Source organism: Carassius carassius, chromosome 20 (genome assembly GCF_963082965.1).
Source record: "Carassius carassius chromosome 20, fCarCar2.1, whole genome shotgun sequence".
NCBI lineage: Eukaryota > Metazoa > Chordata > Actinopteri > Cypriniformes > Cyprinidae > Carassius > Carassius carassius.
In genome coordinates this window covers 14587548-14610588 of record NC_081774.1, presented here as the reverse complement: position 1 = coordinate 14610588, position 23041 = coordinate 14587548, and the positions used below count along the sequence as shown (strand labels likewise).

The following is a 23041-nucleotide window of genomic DNA, read 5'->3' as shown; positions in this document are numbered from 1 at the left end:
TGGATTAACTGACTCAGGTGGGCAGTGTTATTGAGCTAGTCACTGCTTGAACTTGTGCCAAAGTTGAGCTTCATTGCTTTCAATTATTTTAGAGCTTTACATGAATGGACCTTTCTACATCTCTACATAAGCCCTTGTAGAATGAAGTTGAATGGCCTTTCAGTCGTCTCTATTCCCATCTACATCTGTTCCCATCTGTTGCCTCACATGTAATCAGTACTTCACCAATACTTGCAGTTAAAACTCAGGTGTTTCTTTCTTCACTAAGACCTTTTTGAGGCTATTTTCTACATGAGTCATATTTCTTCCAAGACTGTTCAGGTTTATCAGGAATACGTTTTGCTCGTGTCTACCAGGAGACTACAGAAATATTGATTTTTATATTCGGTGCTCCCCTAACATCTGTTAGGCCAACTGCCATGGGAATGCACTAACAACAATCGTGTCAAAGGTTACATAGGAAAGAACATTCTAATTAACTTTAATATACTTGCGCAGGGTTCCGTTTTTTATTTTATATAATGATCCGCTATTTTAAAAGCATGCTGATTTTGGTATAGTGATTAAGGCAATGTAAAGATCTAAGGTAACTATATGATACTTCATGTTGACCGGATGTTGGATTTAAATAAAAAATTTTTAAGCATTTTAAACCTAAGGACAACCTTTCTCTATTTCTATGGGATTTTAGGGGGGGAAAATAATATGATAAGGAATCCATAAGGAAACCTGGATCACACAGTGTGAAAGAGCTGTAAAAAGCCAGTAGATGTCGCACGACATCAGATCAGCTGTGTGAGATATTCTTGCTGCATAAGCATAATAGACATATTAAAAGCATCATAGTAACATCAAGCATAAAAGGCATTTTGTTGAAAATTCAAGGGGCGAGGACCAATGTTCATACTAACTAATAGACTGTCTCAGTTTTGAAGTGCATAGCATTTCTGAACTTGTAGTATTCAATTAGATATTTTTTTTTCTTTTCTCTCTGTGGCTTTTCTATTTTTAAAACTTTTAAAAATACTTTTAGCTCCTTTTACGCGAGAGCTTGGGGGAGGGTCTTATTATTATTATTATTAGTAGTAGTAGTAGTAGTAGTTAGCAGAGTATACAAGTGATTCAGTAAAGTTAGATCAGCCAAGTGAATGAAGAAGACCGCAGCGAACAAAAGTCGCTTAGGAACCGCTAATTTACTACTTTCAAAAATATGTAGCCTATGTGCTGCTTATTCCATGTGAACAACAAAATGTTTCATTTGAATTTCCTTTAAGGACATCGAATAATTTGCACAATACGTACCATGAATTTATTTTGAGTTGCCTATACTTTTGTCAAGAAATGTACATTTAAACAAAAAGTGTTAGTGTAGTGAATACACAAACGTTGAAACAGTGGTCAAAACAATGACACTTGACATACTCGACATAATGACATGAACAGTTCGTTATACATCGCAACTGTTTAAATAAATGTAACTTTGCACTATTTCAAATAACGAAATATGATTCTGGAAATACTTTTAGATCCGTCAAAAATCTAATATACAAATCTGTGTATAAAAATATAATTTTTGAGCGCCATCCTATGCTTATCCAATAAAATAGATCAGTCGGTTGCACAGTGTACAGCCCTGTAAATTCAATACGTTCTCTTATTTCGTATAATCTCACAAAAATGCGCAAAAACGGTCACATCATGCTTGAATCGGTGTGTAGTACGTTTCCAGAGACAGATGATCCAATACAAATAAATTATTCAATGAACACTTTAAGGCTTTTCTTACAGAAAATAAAGATACGTTTGAGTCTGGTGCCCAAATAGTGATACTGTAGCTGCACTTTCAACTCAAGTGTGAAATCCCGAGTGGATGGAAAGAGTCTCTGTCCAGCAGCCACGAGCCGATGTGAAACAGCATATTTGAGTACCAGTGGATGCCGTCCTCCTGAAAAGTGACGTTTGAATCACGAGCCGGGAAAAGCCACGTCATCACCTTGTGACTTAACCTGACCGGTGCAAAAGCCCAGTGCGCCCACTTGTGACTCTCAATAACCGCGTAACACGAAGCCAGCACCCGATCCACTATTATGGTTCCGTGCGCGGTGACTGGCGCGTAAGAGCCCTCGTGCTCTTCAGTGTAAATCCTCTTCACTGTAACGCTCTTGAGGCTCTTGTCTGTTCCTTCCGACACCAGAACTGTATCTCCAGGCTTCACGTTGCTGGCAAACGTTGCTGTTGTACCAAATCTAGCCGAGGCGTTTCCAACGAAGACGAGGTGCGCGGCTGTGAGGGTGAGCTTTGTAAAAGGCTCTGACGTCTCGATGACGATGAATTGCCTTCTCGTTGTCGGATCGTGGTCCATGAACATGATGAAGTCGCTCAATAAGACATTTCCCTCCTCGTCCGCAGCTAAAACCCGGTCGCCCGCTTTAAGATCTTTGATGTGTTTCCTCCTCCCGTCTGCGAGTGTCACCGTACCAGATCCAGGAAAGCATCCCCCCGATTTAGCAGCGACTGAATTTTCTGAGATAGAAGCGAAGATAAATAACTTACAAAATATTTTTAAAGCACTGTGCAAAATCGATGCATTGACACAGTTTTTGTTGTTGTTGTCTATAAAGAAGCAAATGTTGACCATGTGTCCAGTCTGGATCCTGAATTAACACAAACTCATCAGACATTGTCATTTAAATTGAACATATAAAGACTTTACTTCTCCCTGGTCCCTTTAGTTTTGTATAGCTGCTTGCACATGCATGTGCAGAGATACCCACCCTGCCAATTAGTCAATATGAAAACCATCAGTAGGCTAGTCTTATCACAATGTAAGCTATTTGCTGATTTTTTGGGATATGTTTTTCAAAGAATAGGCCTACACATTAACATAGAATATAAACGAATATCTAAGATATGCATTTAAATTAGCATAGGCCTGTCACATAAGCCCGACGTTGGATGCATATCAGTGTTAGTGATGACATTGCGCTCACCTGCTTTGACAGAGCAGTGTATATGGGCTTTGGATTCGTAATGGACCCAGTCGAATCCTGCCTCCACTGCAAGTCTAGATAGCATCCCATACTTGCTTTTATCCCTGTCTGAGGTAGTTATGTCCACCGCCCGTCCCTCGTAGTGCAAAGATTCTTCGAAATGGTGACCATCCTCATCCCAGCCTTCAGTGACGCGCAGTTTCACACCTGGCCACTGGTTCATGACGGATATCGCCAACGAATTTAACTTGTCCTTACACCTCTGGATGAGTGAAAGAGACAGGTTGTCAGTATTTAAAACACACACCTTCCTTTTAAGGTGTGGAAGATTTATTGAATTTTCAGATTGGCTATTTAACAAAAAGCTCTGTCGGTCGTTCTCTCCAAGTAATTTCTGCAACAAAAGTTGAAGTATCTGCATTCATATCAGCAAACAAAGTTTTTTTTTTTTTTTTTTTTTTTTTTACATTTGCTTGCATAATGCTGAATATAACACTAAACTGTCTACATAGATGTCATCATTGTAGAAAAAGATTGATCCTTAACGCAGTACGGAGTTATTCATATACATCACTAAGCACATTGTCGGTCTGATTTTGTGCGTAAAAGATGTGTGCGCTGGGGAAATCGTTTGTTGCCATAAGTCAAGAGCGCAGACTCCAGACCGATCGATCGATAACCGCGAGAGGAGTAAATAGAGCTGAAAATCCACGTTCTTTCTCTCAGCCAGTGCGGCAGCAATCAATTTTACAGAGACGTTGCCACCAATGATTCGCCTAACTGCTGATGTTGCTTTACTTAAATGTCAGTATCTTCTATGGCACTGTGAACATGCAAGTTGCCTAATTTGTTGCTGGATATTGTCAGGGAAATGTGCACTGTAATTTGGATTCAAATAATTATCTTAAAACATTGTCATCAGAGAAAGCAGTCGAGCAGCTGATTGGAATAAGCGCGCTCACCACGGGAGCCGGTAATATCCAGTACTAGACGCGCAAAATCAGTGGCAAAGATCACTTGTGACCCACATTTTCCATTAACTGCACAATAAAAGCAGGTCATGAGATCTATAAAGAATCGCAGATGTGATCTCGAAGAAACACATTAATTGATAGGGCGCCCCAGAAAAAAATATATAGACTACCTATATATTACGCAATGGTTACGATGTGTGGAGGCGGGGGTGTTTCGTGTATTTAATTATTAACTGTCAAGGGTCTGTTTGGAGAAAAAAAAAAAAACAACATGCTCAGCACATGCTTTCAAGCTCTAACAATAAATTATCCAACGGTGCCAAATTTGCACTAATGGCAAAGCAATAAAATCCGAATGGGCGCTGAATTGTCATTTTGATTTAAATTAAACGGAATATTATGAATAGTCAAAATTCAAAAATATAGCTCAAACGTTCCATGTAAAGTCTTTAAAGTATGCAAATGTTCATATTAAGAATATCACTAGATCAGCTGTTTGCTAAAAAAATTGTAAGGCTATACTGCAGTGTCAGACTTCCAACAGTTCTAGCTGTAGTTTTACCGCGCGCTGTCAGTGTTTCCAATAAAGTACCCGGAAACCTGTTTAAATGTCCCGTCACGAGTTTTTACAGACTAGTGCAATATGAGATTTTATTTGAGTTACATCATTAAATTTGTTTTCTAGTTATTAAAAAAAAATCTGTTCTGTTCTGTAATGGCGCTTTAAAGAACCCAAAAACCAATATACTGATCTAAAGTACTAATAATGCAACATCACTATATATTTTTTATGAATCTCCCAAAAACCATAGTAAACTCAAAAACCTTTTAAAGCGAACATGTTCATCCATTATTTAAAAGACTGTAAGTCTGGGCAATTACGCACGCATGGGTCCATACCTTGGTCATCAGTCTGTCAGCGTTTGTGTTTTCCTCGTCTTTAAAGATGATATCGGGATTATAATTCGGAATCAGCTCTTTAAATCGCTCTGAATTCCTTGTGATTTTGCCTTCGTATTTGCCGCTTGCCCCGAGCGTTTTCTCGGCAACGTTGGGAATGAATTGCTTGTAAGACAAAGGGGTTAATTTCTTTGGATGTCTTCGTTTTCCATAACCTCTACCGGGACCACAGGCTAATCCACAAGGCGTCAGAAGCAGGCTGATAAAACACAGAAAAGCAATTTGCTTCAGATGCAGCCTTACGTCCATGACGTTAAATGATCTCCTCGGATCTTTAAAGTTTAGTCTCTCACAGGGTCTTCTCGCGCGTACCGGATGGATGCTACCCAACGACCACTACCGAAGCAGGTGCAATAACGACCGCTCTCGATAGCCACTGACTGAGCACATTGGAGGCTAGCTGTCACAGCTAAGTGAGAGACGAAAGAGCGACTTAGTTTGACGGGAGGTAGGGTCAGACGCTTATGCGTAGAGGCAGTCTACCCATATGAATTACAGAGCAAATCTATGCCAGGGGGAGGGAGTCTATTGACTCGACGGAGTGCCGTCCAACTATGATGCCATCCAAGCCAAGTCTCCATACCGCCTTCATTTCTGCAGAAATGACACAAACGTATTGTCACGTTGCCATGGTCAAGCAAGAGTGGTTATGACCATGATATTTAAGCATATGTGGTGTATCAGAATTGCATTATTTCAAATCAGCCCCTTTTCGGTTATAGTGCACCATTTTTTGACAGATTATGTAATTCTTGAGGATAATATGACAAATTAGACATATTTTGTAATTGAAAAATCCTTATTCTGAAATGAAATATGAAATGACTCCTTGTATCCTTGTGCTGTCTATCCATTCCTTCCCAATGACTTTTTATAAAAAATTTTTTTAAAGAAACTTCTCTTCAAGACTGGTGTAGACCTCATGAAAATACTAACAGAGACACAGGAACCAAAATCAGTTGGTCTGTGTATCCTTTGTACCCATCCTTTTTCTGTTTGTCTTTGGTAGGGATTGATCAGGGTATCAAAAGTCCAGACCTAAATTTATGTCTTCGAGTTAGAGTTTAATCTTGTGTGATGACATCTGAAAGATTAGGTCTTTTGTCTTTATGCAAAAAAAAAAAAAAAAACCCTAATAGACTTGCTAATAGAAAATATTGTTATAAAGTAAAAGTTACCATCAAGATGGTCGTAATTCATGTAATATTCAATTGCTGAAAACTTTCCTGTGTGTTAAGTTTGTTGATTTTATGCACTGTTGTTTCTGCTGCCTTAAATATCTCAGCATCTTCTCAGACTATCAGATTTGATCTGAACTCTTTTGACCCTCATTGAGGGTATTTTGTTTTGTGGACAGGGTTTGTTGGTAGGCAAAGTGAATGAGTGGTGCATCTCTGAATTTATAACACCTACCTGGTTTTGACTTTCAAGGGCTTCTGAAAATTGGCGTGTGAGTGAGCAAAAACTCACCCTCTTGCCACTCTATGGTTTGACCCACAGATGACTCCGTTGCACTTGAAAACCCAAAATCTGTCCCACTCTTAGAATTAATTGGCTGTTTATTTATGATGCTTTCAAGTACATATTTATATAACATTTTCTGTCTTCATTTTTTGAAACAAATCTAATTAGGTGATTGGAGTATATACACAAATATAAGAGGTGTACGTTTATAATGATCTGTTATCAGGACATGTCAGACTATGAGATCAGTTCTGCAGCAGGTGACTTTCAAGTGTCCCATGATAAAATGAAATGGCCATTTAATCTCTTCAAAACAGAAATCACAAGTAGTATCTTAAAAAAAAGGTTTAATTAACCTTGATTTTTTTATGTTTAGATGCTCAACTTAAAATGAGATAAAAGAAAATCCATTTCTGTGATATCCAGTGCTACACAACCGTACACAAATATACTATTCATTGTCCTCTTCTCGTAAAATATATAGTCCCGCAATCACTCTTAAAAGGATGAGGTGACCTTAACTCAACAAAAGCTCAATTTGTTAGATGAAACCATTCATGCTTTTGATTTAGATGGGATGATGATGGAAAAAAACAACCTCACATCATTTGGCTGTCCTGACAGCTCTGAGTGAGACATGCTTCACTCTCTTCAAAGTTAAGACTGAAATCTCAGCTCCATTTGAAAAGACAAACTTTTGAGTTGTAATATGTACAGATAAGTCCAATAGATCAGACAATATATTTTAAAAAAGCAGAGTGTAACAGCAGTGTTAGTTCCACTTTGTGTCAGAATTTGAAGTAAATATTGGATTCAACTAATTGCATTTCTCAAAAAAAAAGAAGAAGAAAAAAAAAATATATATATATATATAATAGTAACAAAAATAGTATTTTAATGTATACGCTATGTATCAGTATTGTATATGCTATATATCAGTGTTGTATCAGTCTTGTTAACTGTATCTACAACCATAATGTTTAACTTTTCCTTTGTCACAATATACTCTGATTAAACAAGAGCAAGAATTAGCATAATAACTGTTTACATTTTTTCAACCCCTCTAACCTTTGAAAATACAGGAATTCAAGGGGGAAACTTTATCTGTACTTTACTTGTAGTTGTTTGCTGGTTTATGTGAATACTCGGTGCCGACCATCCATCTGGTCAGGTCTGAAAGGCATACTTGAACCATTCTTTTTAGTCCTTTAAAATAACTGTGGACAGATGGGTCACTGGACCAGTTAAGCTGTTTCAGATTGGTATGGTTTATTCTAGTCAAAAGCCAAAAGGCCATTCGCATTCACAGGAAATACCTGGCTTTACTAATGGGAGGCCTCCTTTTTAAGTTTTGACGGACATTGTAAATGTTATGGTCTTCCAGTATCTGGTAGTGAGACTTGTAGGGGTTTCTGACAATGGTTACATTGCAGCGCAATGGAGTTCTAATAATCTGCGACTTTATGCTCATTTTTTTACAAGGCTGCGTGACTTGGACCTATGCATCTATACCAGATCTGTTGCTGGTTTTTTTTTAAATTATTATTCCATAAGCTATAAACATCCAGTACCACATTCAAATAAATTGTTCAAGATCCGAGTATCAGATTAGGGTTTAACATTAAGAAGGGCCATTGCGTAAGATATACAGGATAGTTAACAATACTAAAGATGCACATTATCATTACCATATCAGTTATCAGTCAGTATTCATTGTATTGGTCAGTATTGAACATTTAATAGTCCATGCTCATTTCACATGTATTTGCAATTAGACTACCTTTGCTGTCATCTAGCACTCACTTCAATTTAGTTTTTTTAAAAGACTGATACTGTTATTTAAAGGTGCCATGTGCAAAAATTGAGCTAAAAATATTCAAAAAATGACCTACACGCATCAAAAGTATGAGAAGAAATAAGGGCGATGATGTCATTAAAAAAATGTAAAGTTATAGTGCTGCAGAGATATCAACCTTAATTAGCAGTAGCATTACTAGCCCCGGCCCGACAGGTGTGGTAATACCAGTTTCGGCCATGGGAGGCGGTATGCGGGCAACATAACCATCAGTCAACCTGCAATACACGAATAACTCGCACGGCTTGTGGGCGTACCTGAACCTGATGTCAATCATGTGGAAAGTACAGCCCACTACTTCATTTCAGTTCAGGGAAGAGAGCGGAAGGATGACTTAAGCCCTTGGCAAGAGACCACCACCCGCTACAGGGAAACAACCGCGCTCGGAATCACAAATCAAATCCGATAAGAAAAGGAGCCGAACCAGAGTAAACATCGGCACTGCTTTCAATAGCTGGAGACAACTGATGGACCTGAAAGAAATGAGGTTCGACACCGAACTTGCAACATTTCTTTTGGATTGGTAAGTTAGATGCTGTTAGTATATCGCTAGAAGTTTGTTTTATATGTTTGTGTATTTTTTTTCGGGAAGTTATAACATAGAAATGTATCGAAGGCTGTTCTATAAACGTGCTAATGTTAGCGATGGCTAACTGTAGCTGCGTTTGATAATTAGCTAGCTATAACTTACCCATTGTTTTATATCATAAGTAACCTGCTCTGTCTAGTCTGTTGGTCTCCGTGTCCTCTTTGCTTCGTGGTTTTTCTGTACGTGAGAAAATTGATGTGTGGCGTGAAAGCGTGTGAAAAGAGTCAATTGCGTGTGTCTCACGGTGAATGCTTGAGAGTTGGCAGCTCTGGTTACGTTGGTTGGCGCTAGCTTGGTCAACATCAGCTGTCTGATGTTGACCAATGATGTTGACAGAATGCTGTCTGTCAAATTAATTTAATTCCAATAATGTGTATATACAACTCAATGTAATATGAACAAAACGAATATGAACATATTCACTGGTAAAGGTGAAGGGGAGTAGCTTGAAGATGTCATGTTTCAAAATCACTTGACATCACCCAACGTTCCTCTGGAGGCAAAACGTCCTCTTATAGCAGCGGTTCTCAATTCCAGTCCTCGCGCCCCACTGCTCTGCATATTTTGCACGTTTCTCTTTAACACACCTGATTCAGATAATCAGCTTGTTAGAAATGAACTCCGTGCATGAACTTTTTTTCAAATGTTCATTGCTCCCTACTCTCTGAGCAGGGGAAATCTGTTGAAGTTTACCTCACATCGAAACATTCATTCACTGATTTGTGCTGTGCAGCGTCTTTAAACATGGACAACTGTGACATCATATACCTCTGTAAATCAATACAATTTAAATTCACGTCTTGCACACTTCAATGCACTTTGATTGGAACATATAGCTACGTTCACTTCGAACTGGAATCATGGCTGAATATCCTGTGATGTCCACTTCGCAGGACACTTATGTTCGAATAGAACAAATGTCTGAAGCTCTAAGAGAAACGTTCAAAATGTGCAGACCAGTGGTGCGCGAGGATTGCAATTGAGAACCTCTGTCTTATAGGCTTCAGCTATGCTCTAGGGTTGTTGTGAAGGTAGGGGCGGAGCATAGAGACTATGCCGTTTCTCGTTTGTTACTCTAGAGTAGACCAATTCACTTTATTGAGGCATACTGCCCCCATCTGGTATGGAATGTGGAGTATGACTTGATTTTTTGCCAGATATGACAGATGGCACCTTTAATGGATAATTAAATGTAATCTTCACCAAACCTAAAAAAAAATCAATGTCCATATTTCATACAGTACAATGAAAAACACTAAAAACTAAAATTTAATGATTTTAAAAAGTGAATTTAGGCACAATACTGTATATGAAATATAAATATAGTTCATTTTGTGGTGCCTAAATTAACTTTGGAAATTATTCAGACAAAAGTATATCGAAATTTAATAAAGTTTTTACGTTGGAAGCATCATAATAAAACATTAAAACATTCAGTAACAGTGTGCATAAATGTTTAAGATTAACTTGGAGCTGTTTATTATGAATATAAATGTATTTCAGACACATACAAATATGTTGCTGCTATTTATTACATTTTATTTAATGAAACATTTTTGTCATGAGGTCAATGAAAATATTGGCAAGGTATGTACAAATCAGAATTACTGACCTATAGCTAGCATACAAATTCCTTACTGTTATCCCTGTGAGTACTGTAAAACTATAGCTGTCTGAGATTGACTAATGAGTTCCCAATGAGAATGGCATTATGTTTGTAAAACGGAAGCACTGAAACTAAAGTTCTGTTGGTGAATCAGCAAACATACAATAGCAGTTCATTTGTTCACCTGGCACGCAGACTCACCGTTCTTCCTGCCAAAGCGGGTCTCACTATAATGAACGCTCTGATGCCAATAAAGCCCTCTAATTCACTCATCTTTCTACCAGCATCGCTCTGGTGACTCAGTGGCATAAAGTATGGATGGACAGAGATGCCGTGGAACTGCTGCATTATACTGCCATTTTCGCTACCATTTTGTTTACTTAAATGGGGTGTCATCTCATTTATCATCAGTAAAATATGGAGTGCCACAAGGATCCGTCCTAGGTCCCCTTCTATTTTCAATATACATGTTGCCCCTTGGTAATATTATTAGAAAATACGGAATTAGCTTCCACTGTTATGCTGATGATACTCAGCTATATATCTCAACGAGACCAGATGAAACTTCCCAATTATCTAAGCTAACAGAGTGTGTTAAAAATGTAAAAGATTGGATGACAAATAATTTTCTCCAATTAAATTCGGATAAGACAGAGATATTAATTATTGGACCAAAAAACACCACACAGAATCTTGTAGATTACAATCTGCAACTAGACGGATGTACTGTTACTTCCTCTACAGTCAGAAATCTGGGTGTTATATTGGACAGCAATTTGTCTTTTGAAAATCATATTTCCAATGTTACAAAAACCGCATTCTTCCATCTTAGAAACATTGACAAGCTACGAAACATGTTATCTGTTTCTGATGCAGAAAAGCTAGTTCATGCTTTCATGACCTCTAGACTGGACTATTGTAATGGACTTCTAGGTGGTTGTCCTGCTTCGTCAATAAACAAGCTACAGGTAGTCCAAAATGCAGCAGCTAGAGTCCTTACCAGGTCAAGAAAATATGATCATATTACCCCAATTTTACAGTCTCTGCACTGGCTACCTATTAAGTTCCGTATCAGTTACAAATTATCATTACTTACCTATAAGGCCCTAAATGGTTTAGCTCCTGCGTACCTAACTAGCCTTCTACCACGCTACAACCCATCACGCACCCTAAGGTCACAAAACGCTGGACTTTTGGTAGTTCCTAGGATAGCAAAGTCCACTAAAGGAGGTAGAGCTTTTTCACATTTGGCTCCCAAACTCTGGAATAGCCTTCCTGATAATGTTCGGGGTTCAGACACACTCTCTCTGTTTAAATCTAGATTAAAAACGCATCTCTTTCGCCAAGCATTCGAATAATGTATCTCTTAAATTGTGAGTGTAGTTGCATCTGCATTTTTATTCTTTAGCTTGGGTTAAACTAATTTTACTTTGTTGGATCAGCAGCTATGCTAATGATGTCTCTATTTTGTTTCTATGTTTTGCCACGGGATTTACATCCCGTGGTAACTAGGATTTACACAAGCTCCAGTCTGGATCCAGAACACCTGAGAAGAGATGATGCTGACCCTCAGAGGACCCCAGATGATCCTAACCTTGAATCAACAAACAGAACTAACAATTATTGCTACATGTGTGACTGCATCCTATAATTACTATTAATTAATAATATTGATAGTTCATCATCTAGCTGACTACGTCTTGTATTATTATTATTATTATTTTTATTTTTCTAAAATCCTGTCAAACGTGCACAAACTACTAGCTACTACTAAATATTGTAGAAACATAATTTTCTGTAAAGTTGCTTTGTAACGATTTGTATTGTAAAAAGCGCTATACAAATAAACTTGAATTGAATTGAATTGAATTGAATTTTCTTGGCCTAAATTAAATTTGCTTTGTTTTCTTTCTTTGCTTTATTTGTGTGATTTCATAAGAACCCTAGAATAATAAAGACGAGTTTGAGATGCGTTTGGCACAAAACTAGATCAAACTATGAGATCATCTTTTTTGCATAATTAAATGTCCCTACTTTAAGAGCAGAAAAACATATTCCACACCTCCTACTGTTTCTATCCTTTCATGGTTCATTCAATAAAGACCACAATCAAATACTAATAGGATTGAGGTGCTATCTGAGAATTTCCTCTCCCACCCCTCAGGCCTGAGGTTCCTGGAGTTGAGGTTTGCACAGAAAAGCAGTTACCATATTCACGTCTCAGTAATTGAGAACACTGCTTGGCAGCCCATAGTGGCCTCTTAGACAAATGTGTCCAATACTCCCTAATTAGTTGGTGAGACATCGGGCAATCTATACTTAGAATGTGAAATGAATGAAACCCTCAAGAAACAGTAGGCCTCTCTGCCGTGGATTTCATCGTCTCTCACTCAACAATGAACAGAGGTTTTGTTCCACTGGATTTGCTGTCGCTCCCTTCCTGCAATAATTATCAGGACCTTTTAATAAATAAACTTGACCACGGTGTCCTTCATGTACTGCACAGCACTTGCTTTCAGACATTCCTTTACTATATGAAATGGAGACATGGAGGCGAGCTTGCTAGAATCAAAAATTTTTTATTGAATCAACCTTTGCTCTGTTGATCCTTCGATTCAGTTTGCTCATTTGAAGTCTTCTTTCATAGAGCAGATTGGAGAGAAATGACTGGGCAAGTAAATACGGTGGCGGTTTCTTTTATAGAAGAGTAGACTTTCCATTAGCTGCCATTTTTATCAATCAGTAACTCTGGTGTGGAGTGGATCGATGGTCTGTCGCTATGGCAACCGGCACAAAGTGATGGGTAATTCCACAAGGTGAGGGGAAGGATCCTGTGAGGTGGCAAAGACAGACAGGATCGATAATGAGTGTGAATGCTCAATCCTGCCAGCCTTCAGTCCTGCCTTTCTCTGGATAGCTGCTCCAAATTGTGTCAGCAGACAAAAAATGGAAAAGTTGATTTATCAATTCATGATATTTATTGTTTAAAATATATATTTTTTTATAATGCATGTTCTTACATATACCATATATATCAGTCTCTTATGCTAACCAAGGCTGCACTATGACATTTGGTCTTTTTTTAATGGTTTAAAATGCATTTTCTTACATACAAATTGTGAATTGAAATGTGCAATGTTGGTATTGGTAAATCCCATTTGCTGGCATTAGAAGGATGCATGAACATGTTTGAGGCCGAAAAACTTGTTTTTTCTGTGTATGTTTTTACTTTTGGCATAGAAAATGAGCCACAGATTTCCTGACCTCTCCAGGTTGTTTTCAGTCTAGTTACAAGTAACAATGAAAGAAGATTACAACTGGAGGAGGAATGCTAGAAATGCTCCCGTGTGAGGTTAAACCAATGTGTTAAGCTGTTACGGTATGATGCTTTTTACCCCAATAGTGAATTTATTACAGGTTTGCTTATTGTTTGGTATACCAAAGTGCCATTTGGTTTGATTGAACATCACCTCATGCTTGTACTGTATATCACAATCTTACAGTTTAGATATTCACCACGTTTACTGAATGTAAAGAAATCACAGATATCTTTAAATGGATGTTACAGTATAGGTTAATGTTAAATAAACCCATCCTTTCCTTTCCTTTTTAAACCTGGAGATCTCACGTAGTCATCCACCACAACTTGAGCCGTGTTGAGTCTTGCCTTTTATATTTACAGCAAAATACCTAAAATATCTGACTTATCCTATAACTGGTGATATTATGTTGTATTGCACAATAGGGGACCTTCGAATCAAGAAGGTTGTGAGACTTACAAGGTTATGTAAGCTAGTAATATTTACACAGCGAGTCTGCCTAGAGATCACTTGTTTTCCTCGTTCAAAAAATGGAATAATTCATGTGGCAGTGAGATACTTACTGTTTTGTAATGTCCAGCCAACAAAAATAACACCACTGCAAAATGTGTAAACATAATTAATTTATGGGTTCAGAAGGAAAACATGAGGAAAAACTGAGTGTGCATGTTTAAAGACATGTCAGGGATGTGTGATGCCAACATGTTACTGTAAACATCTTCACAATGTGAAACATTTCCTTGATATATTGCACTGCGGTCTAGGTAATGTGCTGCAGCAGTGGATGCAATCAATGTTAATAATATGGAAAAATCATTCTGGAGCAAACAATGTAGTTCCTAAAGGGTGTCTAATTTTTAGACTGCAGTATGTAATGTGTTACAGAAAGGTTGTCTTCAATGTTTAAGAGTTAATCTCAGGTCATCGATGGTTGCGGCTTTCAGAGACATGACCTCAGGGCTACAAAACATGAATGTAATACACGATAAAGAATGTAGCTTAGAGCTTATGTTTTCTAAGCTACATAAATGAGCCAGCCCAGAAATGATTTCTAAAATTAATCGGAATCACGATCATGTCACCTCTTCATTGTTTAAAGGTGCTCTAAGTGATGTCACACATTTTTTAGGCCAAAACATTTTTTGTCACATCCAGCAAACATCTCCTCACTTTCCGCTAGCTGCTTGTCCCCTGAACACACTGTAAAAAAACGGGGTCTCTCTAGACACCACAGGCTCCACAAACAACAAGAAAAACAAGCTGGGCTCACCCGCACCACAAAACATAACAAACTGTTCCAGCCAATAACCGACAAGAAAGATTTGGGGGTGGGGTTTGGGGGGTTAGTGCATGGATGAGGAGGAGGGAGGGTCTAGCTAGCCTCCGTTTTGTTTGACAACAATTTGAACGTCAACAAGAAGTTACGACTCCCGGCATCGCTTAGAGCACCTTTAAATGTTTGATTTTAAATGGATGCCCAGAATACTGCTGCACAATGTATTGTCAACATGCCGTATTGTTCGGACTATAAGTCGCACCTGAGTATAAGTCGCATCAGTCCAAAAATACGTCATGACGAGGAAAAAAAGCATATGTAAGTCGCACTGGACTATAAGTCGCATTTATTTAGAACCAAGAACCAAGAGAAAGCATTACCGTCTACAGCCGCGAGAGGGCGCTCTACGTCTTCAGTGTAGACTACAGGAGCACTGAGCAGCATAGAGCGCCCTCTTGCGGCTGTAGACGGTAATGTTTTCTATATGTTCATTTCTCTTGGTTCATTTCTCTCGGTTCATGTCAAATTAATTTTGATAAATAAGTCACACCTGACTATAAGTCGCAGGACCAGCCAAACTATGAAAAAAAGTGTGACTTATAATCCAGAAAATACGGTAAATTGGATGGAACCTCTTTAATGTTTTGTAATATTTGTATGATTTGTCTCAGCCTGTTAGAAAAGGGACTAGGCATGTCATTAAAACTTGTTACAATGGAGAATTGTTAAAGGGAAATACTTAGTTGGGATCACATTTTGCACAAAGCTACTTAAAACGGCCTCATTCACAGACAAAGTTATAATTGCAACATGCTCCCGATGGCTTGGCTGAGCTTTAAAATCAGTTTAGAGACTAATTAGTGCTGCTTTAGACTTCACTATGACATTTTCAGCTGGACTTTATCATCTTGATGTGACTTTTAGATCTTGTTATTGGAAATATTGTATGCGGTATGTCATTTTGATCTTTGTGGTTTTGACCATGTGGAAATGGCTCAGTGAGACCCAACGTTAAGATACATACTCTGACATCAGTGGGAATTTGAAGTCATTAAAATAACTCGTGAAAAGGAGCAGTGCAAGCCCATAAACTGAACGACTAACAAAAGAGGATTTTAAGGGAAATGTGTACAAGAATTAGTTCTAATTCTCGCCTACTGGTCACTAATGAGATTTGTTTCTATTTCTTAATCTTTTTGCCAAGCCACATTTCCATGGATCAGAGTGCAGGACAAAATGCTCTAAACTGGATGACCTCTCACCTCCACAGATGAATGGATCCTGAAGAACATCAGGTACACTAGTAGTCTCTTAGTCGGCATTGAAGGGATACTCCATCCCAAAATGTACATTTTGTCATTAATCACTTACACCCATGTTATTCCAAACCTGCAAAAGCTTTGTTCATCTTCGGAACACAATTTAAGATATTTTGGATGAAAATCAGGAGGCTTTAGACTGTCCCATAGACTACCAAGTAAGTTACACTGTCAAGTTCAGAGAAGTATGAAAAGCATTGTCAGAATAGTCCATCTGCCATCAGTGTTTTCACCGTAACATTATGAAGCAACGATAATACTTTTTGTATGTGAATAAAACAAAAATAACGACTTTATTCAACAATTCCTTTGTCAACAGTCTCCTCTGTGTCTCTCCACATCACTCAAACTGCCTTCGCTCTTCTGTGTCAGTACCACAAGGATGCGCTTTTTCTACGTGTGTTTATGCTTTGATTTGAAAGAAAACAGCGCATCCTTGTGACACGGCTGACATAGAAGAGTGTACAAAAAGTATTCTTGTCACTTCATAACGTTACGGTTGAGCTACTAATGGCAGATGATGACATCTTTCTTACTTTTCTGGACCATGACAGTGTAACTTACTATGGGACAGTCTCAAGCCTTCCGGGTTTTCATCCAATATATCTTAAAATGTGTTCTGAAGATGAACAAAGCTTTTTTACTGGTTTGGAACAACATTGGGGTAAGCGATTAATGAGAAAATTTTCATTTTGGGGTTGAGTATCCCTTTAATTTGATCAAAAATACACTAAAACAGTAATATTGTGAAACGTTTTTACAATTTTAAATCTATTTTAAAATATTTTAAATATGTATTTTTTCCTGTGATGAAAGAACTGAATTTTCTGCATCATTACTCCAGTCTTCAGTGTTGCATGAACGTTTCATACACTTTCTTTGACAACATCAGCATTGTTCTTAATGCCTGCGTTGATTCTTTTAGCAGTCAGTGTGGTCATAATCATTAATAATCCTCTGCTGATAAATAACTAAAAGCATATTATGTGCTCACAAGTACTCATCTATAAAGAAGTTGCCATGTTGAGTTAGTTTGAGAGGGCTGTAAACTGTAGTCTCAGACTCAAAGGCTATGGACAATCGGTGCCAAACGACTGGCAACTTTGCCCAGTCCTTACCACTGTCTCTGGGCACCAGTGCTACAGAAGACCGTAAAATATTAATCAAAACTGTCCGATCAATAACTTCTCAAAGGCTAATAAGTTCTGTCATATTTTTGTGATATGTGAAGCCCTCCATCATTTAGAGCCTGCCGAGATTTATCGAAAATCCATTGTGAGGACGAGAGCATGAGGTAATGCAGCACTTAGTAAATGAAGTAAAACGAAAGTCTACTATTAAAATTTATGATTTGTATTTAATTCACAGAAGTCGCATCACGCCTGTTTCATTTGAACTCTTTCAACCTGGTCTGCTTACCTCTGTACGGTCGCCGGCATCCATCTGATTTGAATTGTGCCTGTTTTATTCACTTGCAATGTATTTCACTCTTGGTCCTGTCATCATGAAACAAACTGTAAATGCAGTTATGTCATTTTCTATCCATTAGTGTCACATGCCGTATCATATGGAACAGAAATGGAGGCTTAACTTTGGCTCGGGACCTGGCCTCGCTGTCCATTATATTCTGTTGCTGAGATCTTAAATATCTTTTCAATATTAAATTACATCCCTTGTAATTTGGACCAGTTTGTTTTTAGCATTTTTGTTATTCTATTAGTCTATTATACTATTCCTATCACTATTTATTATGCTATTTCACAAGAGAATGATACATCAGTATTGATTTTATTTTACGCTATTCTGTTCTTAAGTAAAAGAGAACTTGATTAATATCGCCCAGACAGATGTAATATTTAACTTTTTATGGATCCTGATAATTACCCACAATACTCTGCTCTAGTCGCTCAGTCACTTGACTTGATCCATCACTCATTTGAAGTGTCTCATAACACTCGCTCATAGTTCATCTGCACTTGTATTCAGGTGTCAGGCTTTTTTGGGTCACCTTGTGGATGGATTTTTCCGAAACAGGATAAGTAATAAAAAATAACAGTCTATCAAGGAAAGGAGCTTCATGGCAAAGGTTGCATTACCTTCAAAAGCAGTGTACACTCTTAAAAATAAAGGTTCCAAAAAGGTGTTTTTGCAGTGATGCCATAGAAGAATCATTTTTGGTTCCCAAAAGAGCCTTTGAGTGAACAATTCCTAAAAGAATCATTTTTGAAGAACATTTAAAAAATCTTAAGAAACTTTTTCGACTATAAAGAACCTTTTCTGCATTTGAAAGTTTCCATGGATGTTCAAGGTTCTTCATAGAACTGTCGATGCCAATATTTTGCCTTTATTTTTAAGATTATAAGTCAAGATATGACACCATTCAAAAGTTTGGAGTTTTTTTTTATTTATGAACAAAATTAATACTTTTATTTAGCAAGGATGCATCAAATTAAACTCAGGTGACATTAAAGACTTTGATCAAGTTACAAAAACACAAAATCAGTTTCAAATAAATGCTGTTCTTTTGAGCTTTCTATTCATCAAAGAATCATATTTTAGTCATAATCATATTATCAAATATGCAACATTGAAATGTTGTTTTTTATTTATTTATTTATTTTTTTTTTTAAGAAGGATTTATGAAGGATCATGTGACACTGCAAAGAATAATCTTCACCATCACAGGAATAAATTGCATTTTATATTATATTTTGATCAGATAATTTGATTGTTGAGCATAATAAAAACATTAACATTAAAACAAAACATTAACATTAAAACAAAAATCTTACTGCACTCAAACTTTTAAACAATAGTGTAAACCTCTAAATTTAGTCAATATAAACCTTAAAAAGATATAACTGCATGTATGCTTCTAGATTTCAATCTACATAGTGTTTCTTTGACATGATATTTATTTATTACAGTCTGGCAATGGTAATATGAACAGACAGAAAAAAGAATGTGAGGATTAGGTGTCTCTCTCTTAGATCTGCTATCTCTCATCACCAGGTTAACTTCTTTATAAACCAGTCTCCTCAGGCTGTTTTCAGAGCAGAGAAGGGAGCATGTATATTTAAGCTTGTGATGCTTTTTAAAGAAAACTTGTGCAGTGTTAACAAGCAAATTTTCATTACTTTGCATTTTTGGAATATCTAGCCAACAAAAAGATTTTTCCAAATAGCAGGTGTCACACAGCCGCAGCCATTAGGATGGCTAAATGCCTTTTGAGTTTTCAATGCATTCGGATTCCCACCGACTGGGAATGCTAGCACTGAGCAGATTAATAAATATTTGACAATATGGTTTTTTTTCTTAGTCATGCCAATTACTATTTGTCATCAGTGAAGCAGAAGAAACCAGGTCACAGGAAGTAGTAAAGATGATTTATGACAAAGTAACAGTCAGTCCTTTTTTAATGGTTCCTTGGCCTCACACAAGAAAGCATTGATCTGGCTTTTACGACAAGTTAACCTCTCAGGAATGAGTGTTAATAGATTTTGAAACAACTATTAATAGCAAATAAAACATTTTTGGACACAGTATTTTATGCACAGAGCAGAAATCTAAAGATCTTTAATGAAATTAAGCTTGTGCAACTATTAACAGCAGTTTCAGAGATGGATTATTATGGTTAGACTTGCATACTGACTCAAATTGAAAAAGGTTGCAATCCCGTTTCGAGAAAGAGGGGGCAAGAGAATAGTCGGTAGCAGTTTTTTGCATCTGGTGTTGGCCTCTCTTGTCTCTAAAATGCCAGTCCTCACGGTTGCTATGCCGCTGTATCAAAGTGGAGGATGGCGCATGGGAAGGATTGTGGGAATGTAAAGCTGCACAGCAAACAGAGGGTCACCCAGCCGGATTCAAACAAACTCGTCTAGCACTCCTATTCAGTCAAAAGTTCAATCAGTCACCATGGATACCTTCTCTTCTAATGAGTTACAAATGTTTCAGTTGATGTTGATTGAATTGTTTTACCAGCCAAGGATGTTTATCGGAGTCACTGGGATTTGAACTGGCTGTGATGGATAAGCTTTTCCCATTGTTCTTGGGTTTTTAGCATTTGTAATATTAGAGGAGTTGCAGCGGAATTCGTTTAAGCTTTCTTTCTTTCTTTCTTTCTTTCTTTCTCAATACAAAAAATGCCTTGTTTAAAGTCCAATTACACAAAAAAATTAGTGTGGAAACCATTTTCACTCAGAAATTGTAGTTAATTTTACAAAGAAAAATAAATAAATAAGGGCAAGTAAAAATTCTTGATCTAGAAATCTTAAAATAGTATTTATTGTAAAATATACACCAATAATCTGAAATAAAAAACCTGAAAATAGTGACAGTGTATGCATTTTGTCATACTTTTTTGCTTAGTCATAAATGAGTTGATCATATGTGTTGCATATGCATTTTCCCAAGTGTTCAAAGTATACAAATACACTATTAAAAATAATAATAAAAAAATAATTATTGGAGTATGTTTTACAAGAAAATACTTTTTCAGATCTCAAAATTTCACCCTTAATGTGTTACTTCCTATTTCTAAGTAATTGTGAAATTAACACCAATTTTTGAGTCAAAATAGTTTTTTTCAGGTAAATCCAACACCAAATTGTTCTCAGTGTTTTGTTTTAAATATATTTGTGTCTTGGCATGTGACTCCATTAAAGGTCTTCAGTTTGTGTTGACATCTCCGTTTTGGGTCCATCTTGAAACCCAAACCTTTCTGTTATTGAACATTTAGTAAAATTTAGCCCTGTCAAAAACTGTTAAAAATGACTCTGCTCATTTAACCCAGAATTCCTTCCTTGGTGACTTGTCAGTCACCAATGATCTCTCTCTGTTTATCTTTTGACAAGTTAATTCACATGCATGTGGACCGACGGTGAAGGCTTGTGGATCTTTCCCATCACACTTAAAACACAGCCGACCACCCTCTCCTCTCTCAAGTAGGCTTTTCACAGAGGCTTTAGGAAACTGTTTAAGGTATTTGTCCTTTTTTCATCTATTCAACTGCAGCAGGCAAATCCTGGGAGGCAGAACCTGTTGATATCCCATAAGGGGCTTATATGACTCATCGTAGCCTAGATGCAACATGCTTGTTATTTGAACAGCTGCATCTCCACTCCACACTTTTATCAAGGCCCATTGTGATCCTGCCATCCTGCACTTTTCCTACTTGTTCAGAAAGCTCTTGACAAACCTACCTAAAAATGGTCATAGAACAGACGGCTAGACGTTTTTTTTTGGGTGGAGGCTCAGTACTGAGGTGATTAGGATTCTCATTGCGCTTCAGTTTTTCGAAATGAAGATCCAGTGTTGGTGGACTTCATTCAGCATTATTCACCTTAAAATCACTTGCAAGCTACTATTCATGGTAAATGATCTAATGTTTTTACATAAGCATTTCAGATGTGTACATTTAAAAAATATATAATTTTGAAAGACTGCAGCTTCCCACAAAGAATAACTTTTTTTTTATTATTTTAATTTTTTTTTTTTTCACAGGGCAGCTTGATGGATGATGCACACACACGTAACTCCTCACACCTCATCTGGCCGAATGCATTCCTCATGCAATTAGTCTTTCTGAAGTTGCTTATTAGTTGGATCTCTTCTTTGTGGATAAGTCCTTTCACTGAACTGTCACAGCTCCTGGACAAGCCTCTCCAATCCACAGCCATTTACAAATGAATGGGGCACCATGCAAACCAAACAGAGCACATCCTTTTCCTGCTCTTTCACATCTTTGGTGAAAAGAGGGGGGAAAAACTCAATTTGTATTTGCGCAGACCATAAACAAACATCGGTCAGATCAAATGAGGCATTCAAAGCCTGAAGAAAGGTCAAAGAGAAAGAGGAGGGAGGGATGGAGGAGGGATTGAAGGAGGTGCAGAATGGAACTCTCCCAGTGCATATTCACAAGCTCAGGGCTTTTATGAGGCTGTCAGTTCTGTTGTTAGACTGACGATGTGGAGAAACAAGTCAATGTGAGGGAGGAGGACAGCACACCTTCCACAGGTACCTGCAACGTGACCGTAAACTAACCAACACCTTTAGAGACAGCCGAGGCTACAACCAAATCACCTTTCCCGCGTGAAACCTAGAGCGCCAGTGGTACTGCAGAGCTTTTTATGACAAACAGAGTTTCTTCAAAGAGAACTCAATAAAAACTTTTTCTGTTTGTCTGTCTGTGTCTGTCTATCTGTTTGTCTGTCTGTGTCCGTCTGTCTGTCTGTTTGTGTCTGCCTATCTGTCTGTCTGTCTGTCTGTCTGTCTGTCTGTCTGTCTATCTGTCTGTCTGTCTATCTGTCTGTCTCTCTGTCTGTCTATGTCTGCCTATCTGTCTGTGTCTGTCTATCTGTCTGCCTATCTGCCTGTCTGTGTCTGTCTATCTGTCTGTCTCTCTGTCTATGTCTGTCTGCCTATCTGTCTGTCTGTCTGTGTCTGTCTATGTCTGCCTATCTGTCTGTCTGTGTCTGTCTATCTGTCTGTCTGTCTGTGTCTGTCTATCTGTCTGTCTGTGTCTGTCTATGTCTGCCTATCTGTCTGTCTATGTCTGTCTGCCTATCTGTCTGTCTGTCTGTGTCTGTCTATGTCTGCCTATCTGTCTGTCTGTGTCTGTCTATCTGTCTGTCTGTCTGTGTCTGTCTATCTGTCTGTCTCTTTGTCTGTCTATGTCTGTCTGCCTATC

General features: G+C 37.7%; 2 protein-coding genes across 2 annotated transcripts in view; one reads left to right on the top strand and one right to left on the bottom strand.

Moving 5' to 3' along the window:
• rbm33b (RNA binding motif protein 33b) overlaps positions 1–17781 on the top strand; it is a 55652-nt gene extending 37871 nt beyond the window's left edge. The window contains exons 10-12 of the transcript XR_009422581.1: positions 16239–16329; positions 17585–17647; positions 17722–17781. The gene's annotated coding sequence lies outside the window, so the exon portion shown is untranslated. The remainder of the gene's footprint in view (positions 1–16238; positions 16330–17584; positions 17648–17721) is intronic.
• On the bottom strand, positions 1287–5492 carry shhb (sonic hedgehog signaling molecule b). The gene is made up of 3 exons (XM_059501788.1): positions 4865–5492; positions 2991–3252; positions 1287–2523 (listed from the first exon to the last, which is right to left on the bottom strand). Exons 1-3 carry the CDS (start codon positions 5171–5173, stop codon positions 1844–1846), a joined length of 1251 nt encoding a protein of 416 aa, XP_059357771.1. The 5' UTR covers positions 5174–5492; the 3' UTR covers positions 1287–1843.
• Positions 17782–23041: the final 5260 nt, after the last annotated feature.

What these genes read in the sequence shown, in the direction of transcription:
- shhb (XM_059501788.1), bottom strand. Translation starts at nt 5,173, where the DNA reads ATGGACGTAAGGCTGCATCTGAAGCAAATTGCTTTTCTGTGTTTTATC. An exon ending in CTGACAGACTGATGACCAAG is followed by an intron (nt 3,253 to 4,864) that starts GTATGGACCCAT and finishes TCACTCATCCAG; the next exon opens with AGGTGTAAGGACAAGTTAAA. An exon ending in ACACTGCTCTGTCAAAGCAG is followed by an intron (nt 2,524 to 2,990) that starts GTGAGCGCAATG and finishes CTTCTATCTCAG; the next exon opens with AAAATTCAGTCGCTGCTAAA.